Below are 17344 nucleotides of genomic sequence, written 5' to 3' on the forward strand. Positions count from 1 at the left end.
GAATGTGCATGAACACAGTATAATGCCAGGTACTATTATGTAAACTAGCTGAACCACACCCATGCTGTGTTGTGAACTTAGACTGCAGTTACCATTTGGTAATGGTTGGTTGTTGTTTTTTTACTTTGAACTACTCACGAAAAAATTTGACTTTTTTAATATAACATTGTGTGTTTTTCATAACAGTGGCATCAGTTCATCTGAAGGAAAATGCACACAAATGTCTCAATTGATGTTGTTTCTGTATGATGCGTGTATGATGATTATATACTGTATATTGAAGATTATGTCATAAAATAATGAATATGTTCTCAGTGCAAAAGGAAAGTCAAATTCCAATAATCGAGAGATTTTATTTTTGAAAAAAGTGTGCAATTAATCGTGTTCACATTTTTCAGAATTTACTTTGTCCTGTTTTGACTAAAGGTCAAGTAGTTAAATAAAAATATTGCTGTGCACATGTGTATAAGCATAAACACCAAACATTAGATTAAGTACCAATTAGTGGATTCAACATATTTAGCCTCAGAAGATGCATAGAAATGTCTTAGTTGCAGAAATGAAATGTAAAAATCAATGTAAATCTATAAAATGACAGCAAAAAAAAAGGCAGAAGGCCACTCATGACAAAGGCGCAGCACAGTTTTAGTATTGGAGTTAGTATGCAGTCTTGTTCTTTGCTTTAATTCTGCTAATTCAGCTTCATATCCCATATTTGCCAATGATTTCCTTCCCTAGGGCAACGTAGGCTGACATGGCATCATCCTTGGACATTCCTGAAACACAAAGTCAATACAAAAACACGCCTGAGTCAAGGTTTTCATGTGTTCTGTGAATTATTTACTGCTCTCATTAGAACAAATGGAACAGGCTGGATTATATGGCCAACAACTTTATCACAATATTATGTTTAAAATCAGTCAATATCAATGTGTGAAAAAAATACATTGTGGTTTCAAACTTTGTTAAACTTTTAATTTCCCCCTATTTTAGAGTAAAAAACAATCCACACATCTGACATTGTCACGGAAAAAGGACTCTTTTTACAGCCTGAGCATAGTGGAGCTATTGCATGATATTACATCACTTTGGTCAACATCTGACTTTTCCTCTTGTTGCAAGTTTGTCCCAAAGTTCACTCGTCATTGTATGTTTCAACTCTTTCTGATACAAATGCAGTAGTTACAGAGTAAATCACAAGTTCTGTAAAATGTTTCAATGTTTCATTTTAAATCCATGTTACCTTTCCTGGAGTCCCAGGCGTCCCACTTGGCTTTTCCTTTCATGTCAAACAATCCTGGTCGATCTACAGTGTTATCAAAGCAAACAGAGGGGGTGAAACATTCACAATGTAGGGGAACAGCACTGTAAGTGAGTCCGTTATCCTGTAGCCAGTCATACCGGTGTTAACATCTCCAACCGTCGCCTGCTTGTAAAGGCCATAGAGGTCCAGCAACTCCTGGTCCGTGGGCTTCGTCTTCACGTTCTTCACATCCCCCGCCATCTTGTCAAACTCTGCCTGCAGGTCACAGAGAGAAGACACAGGCAACTAAATCCTACGAGACTGCAGTGGTTTTGTTGAGCACATGGTTGCAAAGTGTGATGGGGGAGCCCAGCCTATGCTGTCTGTCTGGTGCAGTAAAAGTGAGTATGAAAATTAGGGATGTGAATCAGCATCGGTCCAATACTGGCCAAAATCACTGGATCAGATATCAGACAGATAAAAATGTAAAATTCCGATACAATCCAAAAATCTTATTTATCTCAAGCTTCACTATGCACAGGCAGCATGAAATGTAAATAAAAATCAGCAAAAGCATTTTAGCTGAGTCATGTTTGGGCTGTTTATTTCTTCTTTTTGGGAGAACAATAATTGTTACACAGTTGGAGAATTATGTCTTTGAAATGTCTCGGCACAAATGTGTTGTTAACAGCTTCATACGTTCATAAATGGTCTAAGATTACTGTATCAGACTAATATGGGTAGATACTCGAGTTTGCGATACCGGTATCGCACACACAAAAAGTGGTAATGAAAATGTGCATATTAATGAGTTACAAACAACACTGAATAAGAAATCGGTGCCGAGTTTTCCATTCATAGCGCGGAGCCTAGGAGAGCTATTGTTGCTCAAGCTGCAGGAAAACAATGGGCTCCTATTTGATGCCCCAGTGCTTTTGAGCCTGTTTGAATAATCTACTTGTCAATTGGATCTGGAGCATTGCACAACAGATAATTATGGAGCATGGGAAACCCTTTAAGTACAGACAAACTTGAAACCCCTTCCATGTCACTATATTGGTTTTTGCAACACTTTTAGCCCAGGAGACTAAAACTTTACTCAACAAGAAACGTGTCCTTACACCAACACAGACAAAATGGCAACTGATTCATTTCAACATCAGACTAATGGTGTATGCTCTAAATATGAAGTCATCTGGCAGCCACTTCAAAGATATGACTCATATCTTATCCAGCGTAACCTAGAATGACCGCAATAAAAAGTAGAGATGCACAATGTTAGACTTTTTGCCACTATCTGATATATTAGGAGTGCTTGGGCCAATACGCAATACTGATATGACATACCATATACGTAATTCCCTGTGCCAAAGAGGTTATTTAGTCTTTTGTAGTGAAATTAACATAGTATTTTGTTGTAGTCATTTGTCATTTCATTTTACATTATAAAGCCAATGATCTGCTGATACAGATCTTGTGCAATCCTAATAAAAAGGCTACTATTTTTCATTTTTACACTCACAGAACCAACATTACTTTTGTTTTCTGAGACATTTTGTCGATTAGTTGTCCTGTTACCGAGGACACTGGCTGAAAAATAGTGCTAATTTCTCTGCACATGCATCTCTTTTTATGTATATGAATATTGTTCCTGTTGTTCCTGCTGCAGATATTTAGTCAGAATGTCTATTACATGTTTGATTCAAATGTTTTCCAATAAGAACCTGCATGTTTTTTGGTAACACTGCTTTTTTATACACACGTTACGTTTGATTTTGTTCAGTAATCTTTAATAATCTGCAGATTACAAATAAGAGTGAACAGAGCTGAACGCTTCACACCCGGTTTTCACCCTCAAAGATGGATGACGCCATGAGAAGGCGTGAGCAAGCGACCGCTACAACCGCTATTCATTTCACGTCGATGATAATAATCACACATCTGCGGTCAGAACAAGCGAAAACATGACGGGACACAGCAGGAGTGAATGTTTTACCTGAAGAGACATTTTAGCAGATGCAGATTTGTCGTAGTTCAGATGAATGCGCCTCTGCGGACTGTGACACTTCACCGGGCAGCTGTTCTGTCACTGACTGCAGCTCCACACACAGGCCTGAGGAGGAGGAGGAGGAGGAAGAGGAAGAGGAGGGAACAGAGCTCTGTGCAGGAGCTGATTGGCTGTCTGACACACACACACACACACACACACACACACACACTCATTTCACATAGACATAATGCATTCCCTAAGCCCCTTACCCTAACCATCACAAGTGCCTTGTGTCCCCACAAGGTCAAAATGTCCTACGTTAATAACAAACAGTTAATAAAACACTATATAGTATGGTAAATACAACAGTGAAGTGGAGAAGTACGGACACTGAAAGTAAAGTTTGTAAGAAAGAAAGAAACAAAAACACTCTGTGTAGTAATAAATAACAGGGAATGGTAATAAAAACAATATAGAAAATGGTAAAATAAACATTACATTACACATCATGTAAATTTCACATGTCACTCTCTGTTTATGTATTATCTCTCGCTCCATCTTAATCTAATTTCACTATACCACTGTGTGAAGTATTAAGATTCACTGAACAACAATTGAAATCTTAGCCCTAAAATTACTCAGAATAGAGTTTCTCTCTCATTAGGACCAGGTTTTCATGAGGATTACAAGACTAAAACCACAGCAGTAAAACGCACCAGACAGACACATACAGTTTCTCACCTAATCACTAAAAAGAGTGATGTACTCAGGTCACATCTGCACACATTACAATCATTTAATACATTTAACAGTCTTATCTTATCTTCACCTATTTGTGAAGACAAGGCGCGAGTGTCCTCTCTGTGATAAATCAAAAAGATAAATGGGAAAATGATGAAGAAAAAGATATAAAAAATATGAGATAAGATGTTGTTAAGACAACAATGGATTTAAGATAGAGATGTTCTAAAACCTGTACCATTTTGTAATCGAGTGAGGCTCCTGAATCCACTGCAGCAGGTCGTCTTCTTCTACACAGCGCACTTTGATAAAAAAGCACATAAGATCAAGGAACATCACATGAAAGGTCAAAGCTTTAGTCCCATCATACAGAAAGTCATGACAGTCTCAAAGCAGCCTCTTAAAAATTATTTATTTATCCCTTTTTTATTTTATATAAAGCAAAAACATTAAGGCCCAAGCACTGACTGGTGGTGAGAAGGACCTTTAGTAGCCACACTAATTATTCTTTTTTTCATCAACCTCATTGTCTTTTTCTATTACTTGAGTGCATGTTTGAGGACCTCAAACTCAATGACCATCATGACCTGAGAAATATTTTATATGGTCAATCCATTCTACGATGATAACCTGCAAAGCAGTGCCACAAAAATTGTTTGATTTACATGTAGCTTTCAGGGTGTGGTATTTGCTATACGACGACTACTACTACTACTACTACTTATAATAATAATAACACTATTACTACTCTACTACTACTACTACCACTACTACTACAACTACACTATTACTACTACTGCTACTTCTAATAATAATATAGTAGTAGTAGTAATAATAACAACAACAACAAGAACAACAATACTACTACTAATAATAATAATAGTAATAATTTGAACCAGTGGAATTTCTATTATTTCTTGTTTTATATTTATTGCAAGTTTTCACACATACACAAGTCTGTAAGTCTTATTTTCAGCTCGTCAAACTCCACAAATATCCCTTTACAAATTACGTTCAGTTAGATTATTCGTGTCATACACAGGTATATTAGGACGTTATTGAATATGTACTGAATAAAAAATAGATATTCTGGATGTAGGCATGATGTAGTACTTCCCTTTGGCCACTGGTCGGCACTCTATGGCGTTTTTAAATAAAGTTGTCTTGATTCAAAAAACATGGCGGTCTGTTGTGTGGTCTCATGTGACTGATGAAGACGTAAACTCTTCTGATATTGTGGCTTAAAAGTGATTTTTGCTGCGTTCAAATTCAGGTAAAGTATCGTCTAGTGTCACTGTTTGTCGTGTTTGTGGTTGAGTGTTAAAATGTCCACACAGGTTTGAACGAGGAGTTTAAATTTACACAAAAATGTTTGACCAGCAAGTGAAGAAGACTCACTCGCATCGTTTACAAGTGTAAATAAAACACTCGTAGAATAATAAACAAAATAGCAAAAAATACTGTTATAACCTTGCGTCACCTACTCTTGTGTACTATATAAAATATATCTATTTTAAATGTTTCTTTTATTTCAAATCTGATTATATGTATTTTATTTAAATATAATCCGATCTATTCCATTGGATTATGATATGATAAAGTAATCATTTTCTGAATATCATAATTTATCACCAAATCTATAACCAATATTGGAGAAAAAAAGTAAAATATTTCCTTGTACTGCATCAGAAAAAAACACCCAGTTTAATATAAGCAGCTCATTTGTACTGCATTTACTTATTATTAAAATACAATCAAATGAAATACAATTGAAACAAATATTATTTTCACCTCTGTACAACTTTTGTGAAATATTATTTTTACACAAGTGATTGACTTAATGTGTTATGCACCTGTTTTCATTTCAACAGATTTCCGACATGGCCACTCCAAGAAAGCAAAGTAAAAAGGAAACTAAAAAGTACATTCCAACTAAGACGTCTCTCACCTCACCCTTCACCCCGACATGGAGCCCACTCCCTCAGGAAGACATGCAGTTCATCCTAAAAACCCTGAAGGACAAGCTGACCTCCATGGGTCTTGAAAAGAAGGAGGTGAAATTTTTCCAGCCATGGAGGAAAAAGAAGGAGCAGAAAGTTGCTGCTGTCATGACAGAACCTGCTGTCCAGGCACAGGATGCTCCCAAAAACGGCTGGACAGATGTGGCAGCCAGACGACAGCTAGCTATTGGCATCAACGAAGTCACCAAGGCTCTGGAGAGAAATGAGCTCAAGCTGGTGCTGGTGTGCAAGTCTGTCAAACCCAGTCACATGACGAGTCACCTGATTCCGCTGAGTGCAACGAGGGGAGTGCCGGCGTGCCAGGTGCCTCGTCTGAGTTTGAGCGTGTCTGAGCCACTGGGGCTGAAAAGTGTCCTCGCACTGGGATTCAGACAGTGTCCCTCCAGTGGTGAGGAGGTCTTCAATGACACTGTTGATGCCATTATGCCCAGAGTACCTCCACTCAATGTTGCATGGCTACCTGTTAAAGCACCCACTCTCACACCTGAGGGTCCTGAAGACGCAGAGGAGACAGAGACTGGAGACAAGAGAGGACAGAAAAGGAAGATGGCGAGTGAAGGTGAGGAGGTCACAGTGTCTCCCTCCTCCTGCTCTCTGCTGCCTCTCACAGTGAAGAAAATAGTTCCCAACCCTGCAAAGCAAAGAAAAAGTAAAGTTAAGAAGAAATAGCCCTTATATTTAAAGAGTAGCCCATGACGGCCTGAAATTTGATTTTGAGCTTAGGAAGCTTTTACTCATCTTTGTTTTTTTACCTCACGGTTGAACAACCCATGAAAAATGTCTCAGTGGGATCTGAGAAATTTTGTTGCTCATATTTATTTAACTGACAAAAATATCAGATTAATCAATAATGAAAATATTTGTTACGTGCCTTTTTATTGCATGATAATGAAACTGGCTTTTTTTTTTACTTGAGCTTAAAAAGGAGCAGACATGTATCTAAGCCAAATTATTATTGGCTGGGTACGGGATCAACATGGTTAGGTCTTAAATTTTGTTCATAATTCACCATAATATACTCAGAGGAAGCAATTATTGGATGGAAGACGTGGGGCATTCTGATCGTAGTCACACTGTGTAGACATGTTTATATGCCTTAAATTAGATGACTGTCCTATTGGATATAGGAACATTCTACTATTACTATTATACTAATGCAAACACCATGATCTAAATGATGTCTTACTTAAAGTCAGTATTTACATTATTGTATCCATGTTTATTTGGTGTGAGAAGATTTGACTTACTTGTGCACTACAACAGTTGTTTGTGCTTGGAGTTTACAATAAAGACACAAGAATGAACCATAGACGTCACTCGTGTTCCTTTTGTAAAGTGAGTTTATTCAATCAAACATCCATGCTGGTATAGCCGACGTGTATTGAAACGGATTGTTATTTGCGTGTGGTCATGTCTATATGTGATGCTGGTACATGTTCATCAGCTTGTTCCACAGCTTACAATGGATCTGACTAAAAATATCAGTCTTCAGTTAGAGAAAGCTGTATGCTGATTCAAAAGTACAACCTGCTCACCCCATCCCCAAAATCTCTGGAAACAAATCTTTTAAATAAGGCAGGTAATTTGGGTCAAGTTCTCACTAAAGGGTGTAGCTAGTAACATCAAGTCTAAAAATCAACACAGCAGCAAAAGTGACATGCTCAAGGTTCATTCAAACAGCTGCAGGCAACACATCTGTGACAGCCAAAATCCACGAGGCACACTCTTGACTCTGATATTCAGTGTTTTAAGTAATCCTGGTAAGTCCTATCAGTATGAATGTAACTCATTCAACCTTTCAGTGGTAGAAAAGAAATCTGAGTCCTGAAACATTGACTGTCCTTCGGTTCTTTGCTTGATATTTATAAAGGGATGAGAGGGAAATCACATTACATACAGAAATGTCAACAACAAAAATGGCTGCAGCCTTTACCTAGAACAGGAAAACAAACGTAAAAAAAAAGACCATTAAAAAACAATTATAATATTTTAAATAAACCATGATCAAACAAGAGGTCCATCAACAACTTCTCAGGAAACATCCTGACAACGAAACATCTGCTTTGATGTCAGCCACCTAACTGGGAAGTTGAGGAAAATCCTGGAAATTAAGTGTAAGAATGACGTCTGAGAGACATTTCGCAAAGTACAGTTATAAATATCAGAAGTGTTTCACGCATTTAGCTGCGCAACGCACTGAAAAAATAACCTACAGAATAATTTTCAGACACACAAAATACAGTACCATTAAAACAAATCAAGAGCAGTCAATAAAGAAACACACCTGGAAAAACAGGAAAAGCTCACATTTCAAACTGATGCAGATACTGATGCAAGCGTTGATTGTTGACTCAGCCACTAGACTTGGACTACATGCTGTTGGAAATGACTTTTGAGAGCTGTGCTCAATTCTCTTTAAGTCTTATTTAACTGAGACCTGGGTTAAGGGCACACTGAGTGAGAGGATGGAATCGTAACGACACATTATGTTCAGAAATGCTTGCAACTGCAGACATGTACCTCAGCAGTTTTACAGTGACAGCTTTTTTTGCTTTGCAACAGGCTACTTAAAATAAGGAGAGAGAAACGCGGCAACAAATGTAACAAAATAAAACAGAAACTGGCTGTTTTTAAAGTGACGTAACTGAGAACATGTACTCCTTCAAAGCAAATAAGCACATTTTAAACCATAAAACTGTCTCCAGACCAACAACTGGACAATTTTGAAAATATTTTAGTACAAATTTTTTTTTGGTGTGTGTCCTGTTTATTGTTACTTACACTCACACATCTTTACTGACATCAAATTACTTCTATGCAGTTACTGTTTTTGTTATAACAAAGATCAGCATGAACACATCAGTCACTATGACCAAATAACACATTTTATTGTGTTGTATTAAAAATATAATCTCTAGAAACAGTTTTATAATGTAAAAACAGCTTACATCCTTTGTGGAAACAATGAGTTTATACCATGTTCCACTACCCTTTTTTTAAAATCTGGGTTATCCAACCCTTTAAGGACCTTTTGCTTGTTTAAGAACTAAAAAATTGTGCTTCATTGATGTAATACATTCTTCTTAAATAACCACTGAAACCCATGAACAAACTCAGTGATGTCTACACTACATCAGAGGAAAAATACTTAGGACAAGGCCTCCCAGATCCTAAATGCACACTACAGGAATAAACATGATCTTAATGTACGAGAAACTATAAGTTTTTAACAAAATCATGTATATCAAGTAACCAGTTGGATGACACCTTCCTTTTTTTTTTATCTTTTTATGTGTTATTTGACAGTTTGTGTGTCTCTACTTGGAAAAAAATGAATGATTATAAAGTTATATTTTTCCAGAACACGTCTCATAAAAGGAAATGCCTCAGCATTTCTACATCTACTGAGGCCCCAGCACAGTCAGCAGAGACACTTTAGACCACACTAATATGAGAACACGCGGGAATAATAACTGTTCAGTTGCTGTGACACAATAACTATTTGTTTTTGACAGGATGACCAACAGAGAAACAGTTGCTAATAATATTTGACTGAGATTACTTGCTGATTATCATTTACATGTTTCCCTCAGTGAAATTAAATGACAGAAACGTCCTGTGTGACAAAGTGTCAGCTGAGGAAGAGCTAAACAAAATTTACAAATGTCAAGGCATCCTCTCGAATGTCACATTAGGTGAGTTTTTAAATGTGACTGTTCATGTCTGGAGCATTGTACTGTATGAGTATCTCAGGCATAGCATGACTTCACATTCAGGATGTTGATGGTTTAGAGTTTTTTTTCAGCTCCAGGTGAACTGAGAATGTTATTGATGACACAAGTGCCCGGTTTGAACCGCCTTCCGGCCACCAGGTTGGTTTTTACTGTTGTAGATTTCGTTGTCTAGCTTGGGGCTACCTGTACGTCCAGGTAAGAAGTAGCCCGAGGTTCAGTGAGAACCTCTCCACCATCATGATTGAGAGTAGCCGCCGTGACGAGGCCTGCTACTGAAGGACGAGACCAACCTGAAACACAGACAACACCTTTCAACAAATCTATTTTCACATCACTTAATTAAACTATAATAGGCAACATTACATTTTTAAGAAAGTAGGTGCTATTCATTTTTTAGACAATTAAGAAAACTGTAATGCAAAACTTTTAATTACAGACAAACGGTTGTTGCCTTAAAACCTTTGTCAAATGACTTCACACAACGTTGATTAAGCCGTTCAGCTCCACACAACTCTCTCTGTTTTGCAGTATAGCAGCTTTCAGGTCTTGTTTTGCCCAGCAAAATCCTTACACTGTGTACAAGAAGTTGTATTATGTCAAGAGAAACGGAGGCAACAGCAACATTGAGAAAATAACTGCAAAAGGGTTGGAGTATGACTGAAAATACTGAGTGCCCACTGCTCAAAAAACCCGGCTGCTCAGCAGTTTGAAGGAAGCAGAAAAACAAATAATGTCACACTGTTGTGGTTCACAAAGACCAAACTAACAATATCAACAAAAATGACAAAAAGCTAAGCAAATGCAGCTACATTTTATAATAATGAGATGAGTAATCATAATAAAATGGTAAATGGTCTGTATTTATATAGCACTTTTCTTTACACTACAGTTTTGCCATTCACCCTTTCATACAGGGCATCTATGTACAGTGCATTTTCTGTCACTCATCTTTCATACCCATTCACACGCTGCCAGCACATGCAACATGTCCAAGGACACATCGGACTGACTTTGACTAGCAGAGCCAGGAACTGAACCCACAACCTTCAAGTTGCTCTACCACTGAGCTACCATCGTCCGTGTAATAATGGAGTAAATGATGAAATCTGTCAGTTATTGCTATTAAATCAATCCTGCTTTATATTGTCATATTGTGTGATGGTGAAATGTTGACAACAGACAACTTGCGCTATGTTGACAAATGAACTGGATTGGTCATTAATGGCTCTTAAGACCAGACCCTGATGTGTTGACAATCTTTAGCTCAGTCAAATTCTCCTACTGACCTTATCAGGGTCCATGGGGGGACACTTCCAGTTGTAGAGGTAATACTGCAGATTTCCATCTCCTATGCCAAACTTGAGCTTCTCCAGAAACACCTTATTCTCCATTAAATCCAAGGCATTGAACACATCGAAACCTTTCTGTTGAATAAGCAGAACGACAAGCACAATGGTCAAAAATGACAAACCATCAACAACCAGTTGAACTAAGGTTGAAAATACATTATGACTCTGTCCTTTTTACATTTCGAAGGCTGAAATAAATCTTTCTATTGCATTTCATTCATTTAAATGTCCAGTGTGTAAGAATTAGTGACATCTAATGGCGAAACTGCAAGACAAACAGAGGCCTTGTTTGCTCACTGCTCCCTTTTCCAAGCACCAGACAATTTAAATTTTAAAGCAATTAAATACAAACATACATAAGGGTAGTATATTTAAATCCTCCTTTAATGGTGATAACCTTATTTCTGGGGAGCGACATGCAAATCATGACAATAGAGATTAGCATTACCAGTTTAGCCAGGATCAGTGAGTCATTCATTAAATCCAGTAGCGGGGTTTGTGTATGAACACTGTAAAAGGAGTAAGCAGCCTTCAGACTCCTATGGAGAGGGTGATGCATCACAGTCGAGGGTAGAGTGTAGAAACTAGTGAAATCTGTCAGAACACCACCAGCACCCTGAGATGAGACATAGACACAGCAGCTGTTCAAACACAGACGAATCAACACAAAAGCCCAATTAGTGTGAGGCTAGAACCCGATTCCACATACCTCTACTACATATGTGTCAATTATGTTGTCCTGTGGCAAAAACCAGTGGGCCACCTCCTCTTCGCCCATAGAAGGTGCGAGCTGAAAACGTTTTAGGTATTTCTGAAGCAGCTCGGTGACCTGGCGGACATCACGTCTGTCCATGAGCCGCAGACCAGGAGTTTTGGTGCTCTGTACGAGGTGAGGAGAGTGAGAGAAAAGAAGACGACATAAGTTTGTGTCTTTTCTAAGAAATGTAAAGTGCGAGCACTGAGTGGCAGGTGTGAAGTGTTTACATCTGGTAGTCTGTAGAGTTTCATGGTTCTTTGCAGCGTCATGTTTCTGCTCAAGTGGGAAAATTTAACTTCCACAAGTTTTCGGGGGTTCAAAGAACGATGCCAATACCTGGACAGAAAAGTTTAAGGGTCAAAAAGAGTTGTTTTTAACTGACCTTTGTGTTTCATGAGTGAATGCTGCACAGTATACCTACCTGCATGTGGACACAGGTTTAGGCAGCACCACTCCTGCTGTGTAGACTGCCTGAAATATTCCTTCTAAGTTCACCCTCCTTGTGATCTCTCTGATGAGCACAGGAGCAACACGCTTTGAACGCAGCTTCTTATGGACACACAGGAAGTTGATTTCTACCATCCTCTTTAGCCTTGAGCAACAGAGATAGATTGTGTATTAGTGTAAAAGGCATTTTCCATTAACTCCTCCAGTGCAGAGTGCTTCGATAATGTATTGAAAATGATCAGTGGCGAGTGCTCACGAGTCATAGATGCGTATATCTGCAGGGATGGCACTGATGAAGCCAACAAGCTTCTTATTTGAGGACACTCGCACACCACAATGCCACTGTGATAACCATCCAGGTGGACGCAGTGCCCTGAGAGGGGAACACATGTTTAGCCTGAGAGCTGACAGCTGTAAGTGTATTTCATTAGCCACAGATTAGAACAACATCCAAATCAAAAACTTACCATTTGAGAAAATTTGGTGAATAATCAAATCTGAACATGTTGTCATCGTCCTCCACATAATTTTCATTTAACAGAGTGTATAGCTCTTTCAACTGCAAACAAAACACAGCCGGTTATGCCTTTTATACATAATTTAACTATATTTACTGTAGTTTAAGTGTTGCTGTACTCACTACATCTGCATTGCTGAGATCCAGCGTATCCCACATAAAGCCTTGAGGTAAAGAATATGGCTCCTGTCTGATGTTTTCTTTGTCACCTTCAATTGGCCCATGACTCGTCACTACTTCATCTACATAGAAATAGCATAGAAAAATGTCCAACTATTTGTTCAACCAGGACAAAATTCCAAAGGACTGCACTAATCCTGAGTCAACGGCAAAATACAAGATAGCTAAAGCCACAGAACTGATGACAGCATCTCTCAGAAATGTATGAAATCTGCTTCTGTTGTGTTGACTTAATGTTGCACTTGCGCTCCTGCACAGACCAGACTCTCAGACTTGCCAAAAGTTGTCATGGTAACAGCTTAATATAATACCACAGCTGACAGGTTTTTAGGACAGTGGCTTAAAGGAGGAAATACTATAACTATCTGACACCAGGAGATGGCAATGGTGCATCAAAACACTGTTAAAAGAATGACAATATGAAACCATATGTTGACAGCTGAGACTACTTCAACCATTACGTTTACCATTAATGAAGCTGATGATTAATATTGCTTGATCATTAAGAGCTGATGAGTAACCAAGGAATGCTTTCCAGCACAATTCAAATGGCATTTGATGCCAGTAATAATAATAATAATAATAATAATAATGAAACAGTGAAGTACTCACTTAGCTTTGGCACAGGCTGAGTGTCCCAAAACTGGTACTTGTGTTTGGCTGCCTCATCAATGCTCTTAGCTGGACCCTGGCAGGAAAGAAGCTCCATGGCTCTTTGGATATCCTGCAACTTCTGAATGGGCAAAACAGGGTTCTGCAAATGAACAACAATCATTAGATGATGACCTTCAGCAAACCCAAAATGACAAAGGGGCACTAAACCACTAGAAAATTAGGATAACAGTGAAGTTTGAACTGGTTTTGAACTGTTTTTTTCCTCCGGAAACAAAAAGATTACAGATGGACACAGGCACTGATCACTGTAGCATACACATACACATTAGGTGGTTTGAAAAGAACTAAATCTTCAATGAGTGTGTCAAATGACATATCAAATGGCCAAATGCTGAATGTCTCACATAATTCGAAAACATGACATATGTGAGAATTATATCTCTTTAAAACAAAAAACACATGCCTGATAAGGAATATCGAGGTATTCCAGGTTTACACAACTGTATGAACTCTGTTCATTTCACTTCCACTGATTTGAGCCTTAAAGGAATACCAATTTACCTTCACCGATTTGCACTGAGCTTTGTATTACTAGAATAGGGGTAGTATTTTTGAAAAATTGTTCTTCCCAACCTCAGTATCCCCTGAGTTGAGAAATATCTTCATTCTTTTTTGTAACGTGACCACCAGTGACACTTGGTTCGAGTCTTGGACTGAGGCTTGAAACTGCCACGCTAATTCTGCACTTTTTATTACCCCTATTCTAGTAATACAAAGATAAATGCAAATCAGGGAAGTATTCCTTTAAGCTGAACCTTTTTCCTGCTATAATGTGGTATTCCTTGGAAGCTTGATGCTGCACATCTCTGAGGGTTTTTTATTAAAAACTGCAAGAGTCAAAGAGTCAAAGCTTCAGTTAAATACTTTCTGTACATTTGAAATGAGATTACTGCACGATACCATCAAAATATTAACTACTGTACATTCTTACATAAGGCTGAACATTAAAAGGTTCAGAATGTAAATTTTTGGAAATTCCATTTGAAAACGATTAATTGTTAATTTATTATGGAGCAAGTATTACACTAACATTTCAGTGTGCAGAATAGAATTACATTGTTTATTTTTTTTTGATCAAACAATGGCGTGGAGTTTTTTTGGCCAAGTAGGCTAATCAACAATTCAGCTGTGGAAGCACCTGCCAACAGCGATCAAAGATATTGATACGGTATAACGTAACATTCCATAAAACATGGTTTTATCCTGGGCTCTAGAATTAGGATGTAATGTGGACATGAGCAAAATACATCTAGAATAATAAAGAAATGGGGTTTGGATTACAAATGACTATCACTATAATTACAGATAATTAAACTATGTGATTGGTGTAGGCCACAAGCAGAGTCTAGGCCAGGGCTGGATGACACTTACTGGTCCATTTACAATAATGGAAGTGATTACTCGATTACTAGATCAGTTATGGATTATGGATTGTGCATGTTTCAGATCAGTCACCTTTATCTCCTGAGAGTCTGAGGCAGAGTCCGACTTGGCTCCCCCTGAGCTTGGCTTCTCTTTCTTCCTCTTCTGCTTCTTCTTCTTCCTCTTGGCCCCTAAGTCTCCACCTGGACTCCTTCAGAGACAGAAGTTACGTAAGAGAGAGACACAGACACTAACCCACACGTGGACAAAATATATGCCTAAATCCAGACCAGGCCAGGCCTACAGACTAGCTTTATCCATCCCAACATATCCTCATAAAGGAAACATAACGATCCTGAAAAATGGAAAAGCAGCATAGTTTAATCTTAGACATGCAAGCATTGTCACACAGCAACTTGACCAGTTACCAATTATCCTGGACATTGGATGAAATTACTCTTGGTTGCAGTACATCTTCACACTCTGACTTTTATTTTGAAGCAGTCACAGGAAGTGCAGTTAAATTACTGCTAAAAATGATTCAGTGTAAAAAATAGCTTTCTATTTTGATCTTGGATGTTTTGCTACAGACAGTCCATGTAAAGTTTCATGTTTATATTTATTTCAGAATAAGGCTGGACAACTTAAATGAGAATATTTATGTCACAATATAATTTGCTTAAATATCACCAGTCAACATCCTGTCTTTTTTGTATTTAAAAAATGTAAATGTGGTTATGCATGTTGTTGCATATTAGGATGAGTTTTAACAAGACTCTTCAAGATTCTTGGAGATTAAAAGATGATGCGCTGTCATAATTTCTTGCCACTCACTTTTTTGGTGACACTGTACATTAATATTAGGGTGACACCATATTATTTCTAATGCAATTTCCAACATGGAATCAAAAAGTCAAAACAATGGCGATAATGTGGTAATAACCAAATAATAGTACACTAACTCAATGTTGTTACCAAAGTAATCTCAAGGCAATGATGAGAATGACTTCAGTCTACCTTCAGTATAACAACTTCTCATGAGAATATTTTGTCATCGAATTTGATAATTACCAGATTATAAATATGAAATGCATCCTTCCTTGTTTCCCACACATATTTTCTTTTGTTACAACAAAGCTATTACTAAATAACTTGTATTAATATTGTTACTATACTACAAAATTGTAGTGTTACCACTTTATTTCTTTATGTCACTAAAAAGAAAAAGGTTGCCCACCTGCACTGATCCTAATTTTAACCAGGAACTCAGAAATGAGTTTTTGCTTCACTGAGACTGTGGTTATTTTCCCAGGAGGACAAAGTAGGTGTGCAGGTCTTAATGAGGTAATATATAAACACACACGCGCGCACGCACCTAGCTAACGTGTTAGCTACCATAGCAACGAATGACAGCTGCGCTAGGCAAATGTTAGCTACCTCACGGTCCTTGTAAATGAGCTAGCTGTCACCGTGTCATTCAGCCGCACGCTAGCGGGAGTTTTACTGGGAAGCACTTTCGCTGAGAAAGCTTAAAATATCAATGGCACACATCCTGGTGCAATTCCTCTCCTGGCTTGAAATGACGGCCCTGTGAGAAACAGCCAGGCTGTGTTTGTGTCAGCTAACGTTGGCTAACTGCACTAGCCATCCACCACCGAGCACACACACACACAAACACACACACACACACACATATACATTACAAACAGGCTGCCTGAGATAACGTTAGTGCGTTTCCCCGGCAGACCGGACAGGCCGTCCTCACCCCTGCATATGCTCATTCTCCTCTTCGTTGTCTCCGTCTATGCCGCAGGTGTCCTGGTCGTCCAGCTCCAGGCTCTGCTGACTGGCCGCGGATTCACTGTCCTCCGCCATCACCAAAATGTTTGAAAAAAAACAGTCAGTTGCCGTATGACAGAGATCACTGGCATCAGACTAGGGATGGAAAAAACAAAGAGAATACCGGAGGAAACCACACCATCTAGAGGCCAGTCGAGGAATAACAGAGCCACACTCCCACTTTTTTTTCTTTTTTTTTTTTTTTACATTGAAATACTGTAGGTCTAGTCTAGTAGTGCCTGTGGTCATCTAATATTAGGATACAAGAACTACTGGTTATTAATTTGTAGCAGAACTGGCTGAATAGGCCTCCCCAACTAGCATTGGTCTTGGGAGAGCATTTACGTGAATTACAATCAGGTATGTGGGTGGAATGTGGCTGATATTTTTGCAGGAAAAGTACATGTGAGGACAGTGTAAGAGTGAGCCATCATGCAACCTAAAACCGAGCAAGCTAAATTGAGCTCACAAGTCAAAATGGCTGGAATT

General features: G+C 38.3%; 3 protein-coding genes across 3 annotated transcripts; 1 reads left to right on the top strand and 2 right to left on the bottom strand.

The window, feature by feature from the left end:
* Positions 1 to 333: 333 nt before the first annotated feature.
* acbd7 (acyl-CoA binding domain containing 7) lies at positions 334 to 3364 on the bottom strand. Its single transcript, XM_044033318.1, has 4 exons — positions 3240 to 3364; positions 1402 to 1519; positions 1244 to 1306; positions 334 to 776 (listed from the first exon to the last, which is right to left on the bottom strand). The coding sequence occupies exons 1-4, from the start codon at positions 3249 to 3251 to the stop codon at positions 703 to 705; spliced, it is 267 nt and encodes an 88-aa protein (XP_043889253.1). The 5' UTR covers positions 3252 to 3364; the 3' UTR covers positions 334 to 702.
* A 1779-nt stretch (positions 3365 to 5143) lies between these two features.
* Positions 5144 to 7299, top strand: rpp38 (ribonuclease P/MRP 38 subunit). Its single transcript, XM_044034479.1, has 2 exons — positions 5144 to 5247; positions 5846 to 7299. The coding sequence occupies exon 2, from the start codon at positions 5855 to 5857 to the stop codon at positions 6662 to 6664; it is 810 nt and encodes a 269-aa protein (XP_043890414.1). The 5' UTR covers positions 5144 to 5247; positions 5846 to 5854; the 3' UTR covers positions 6665 to 7299.
* Positions 7300 to 7317: 18 nt separating this feature from the next.
* nmt2 (N-myristoyltransferase 2) lies at positions 7318 to 16978 on the bottom strand. Its single transcript, XM_044034478.1, has 12 exons — positions 16782 to 16978; positions 15110 to 15227; positions 13592 to 13733; positions 12923 to 13041; positions 12750 to 12841; positions 12539 to 12655; positions 12257 to 12427; positions 12063 to 12171; positions 11788 to 11958; positions 11527 to 11694; positions 11016 to 11153; positions 7318 to 10019 (listed from the first exon to the last, which is right to left on the bottom strand). The coding sequence occupies exons 1-12, from the start codon at positions 16889 to 16891 to the stop codon at positions 9999 to 10001; spliced, it is 1476 nt and encodes a 491-aa protein (XP_043890413.1). The 5' UTR covers positions 16892 to 16978; the 3' UTR covers positions 7318 to 9998.
* Between the last annotated feature and the right edge of the window lie 366 nt (positions 16979 to 17344).

This window comes from Solea senegalensis, linkage group LG9 (assembly GCF_019176455.1).
Source record: "Solea senegalensis isolate Sse05_10M linkage group LG9, IFAPA_SoseM_1, whole genome shotgun sequence".
NCBI lineage: Eukaryota > Metazoa > Chordata > Actinopteri > Pleuronectiformes > Soleidae > Solea > Solea senegalensis.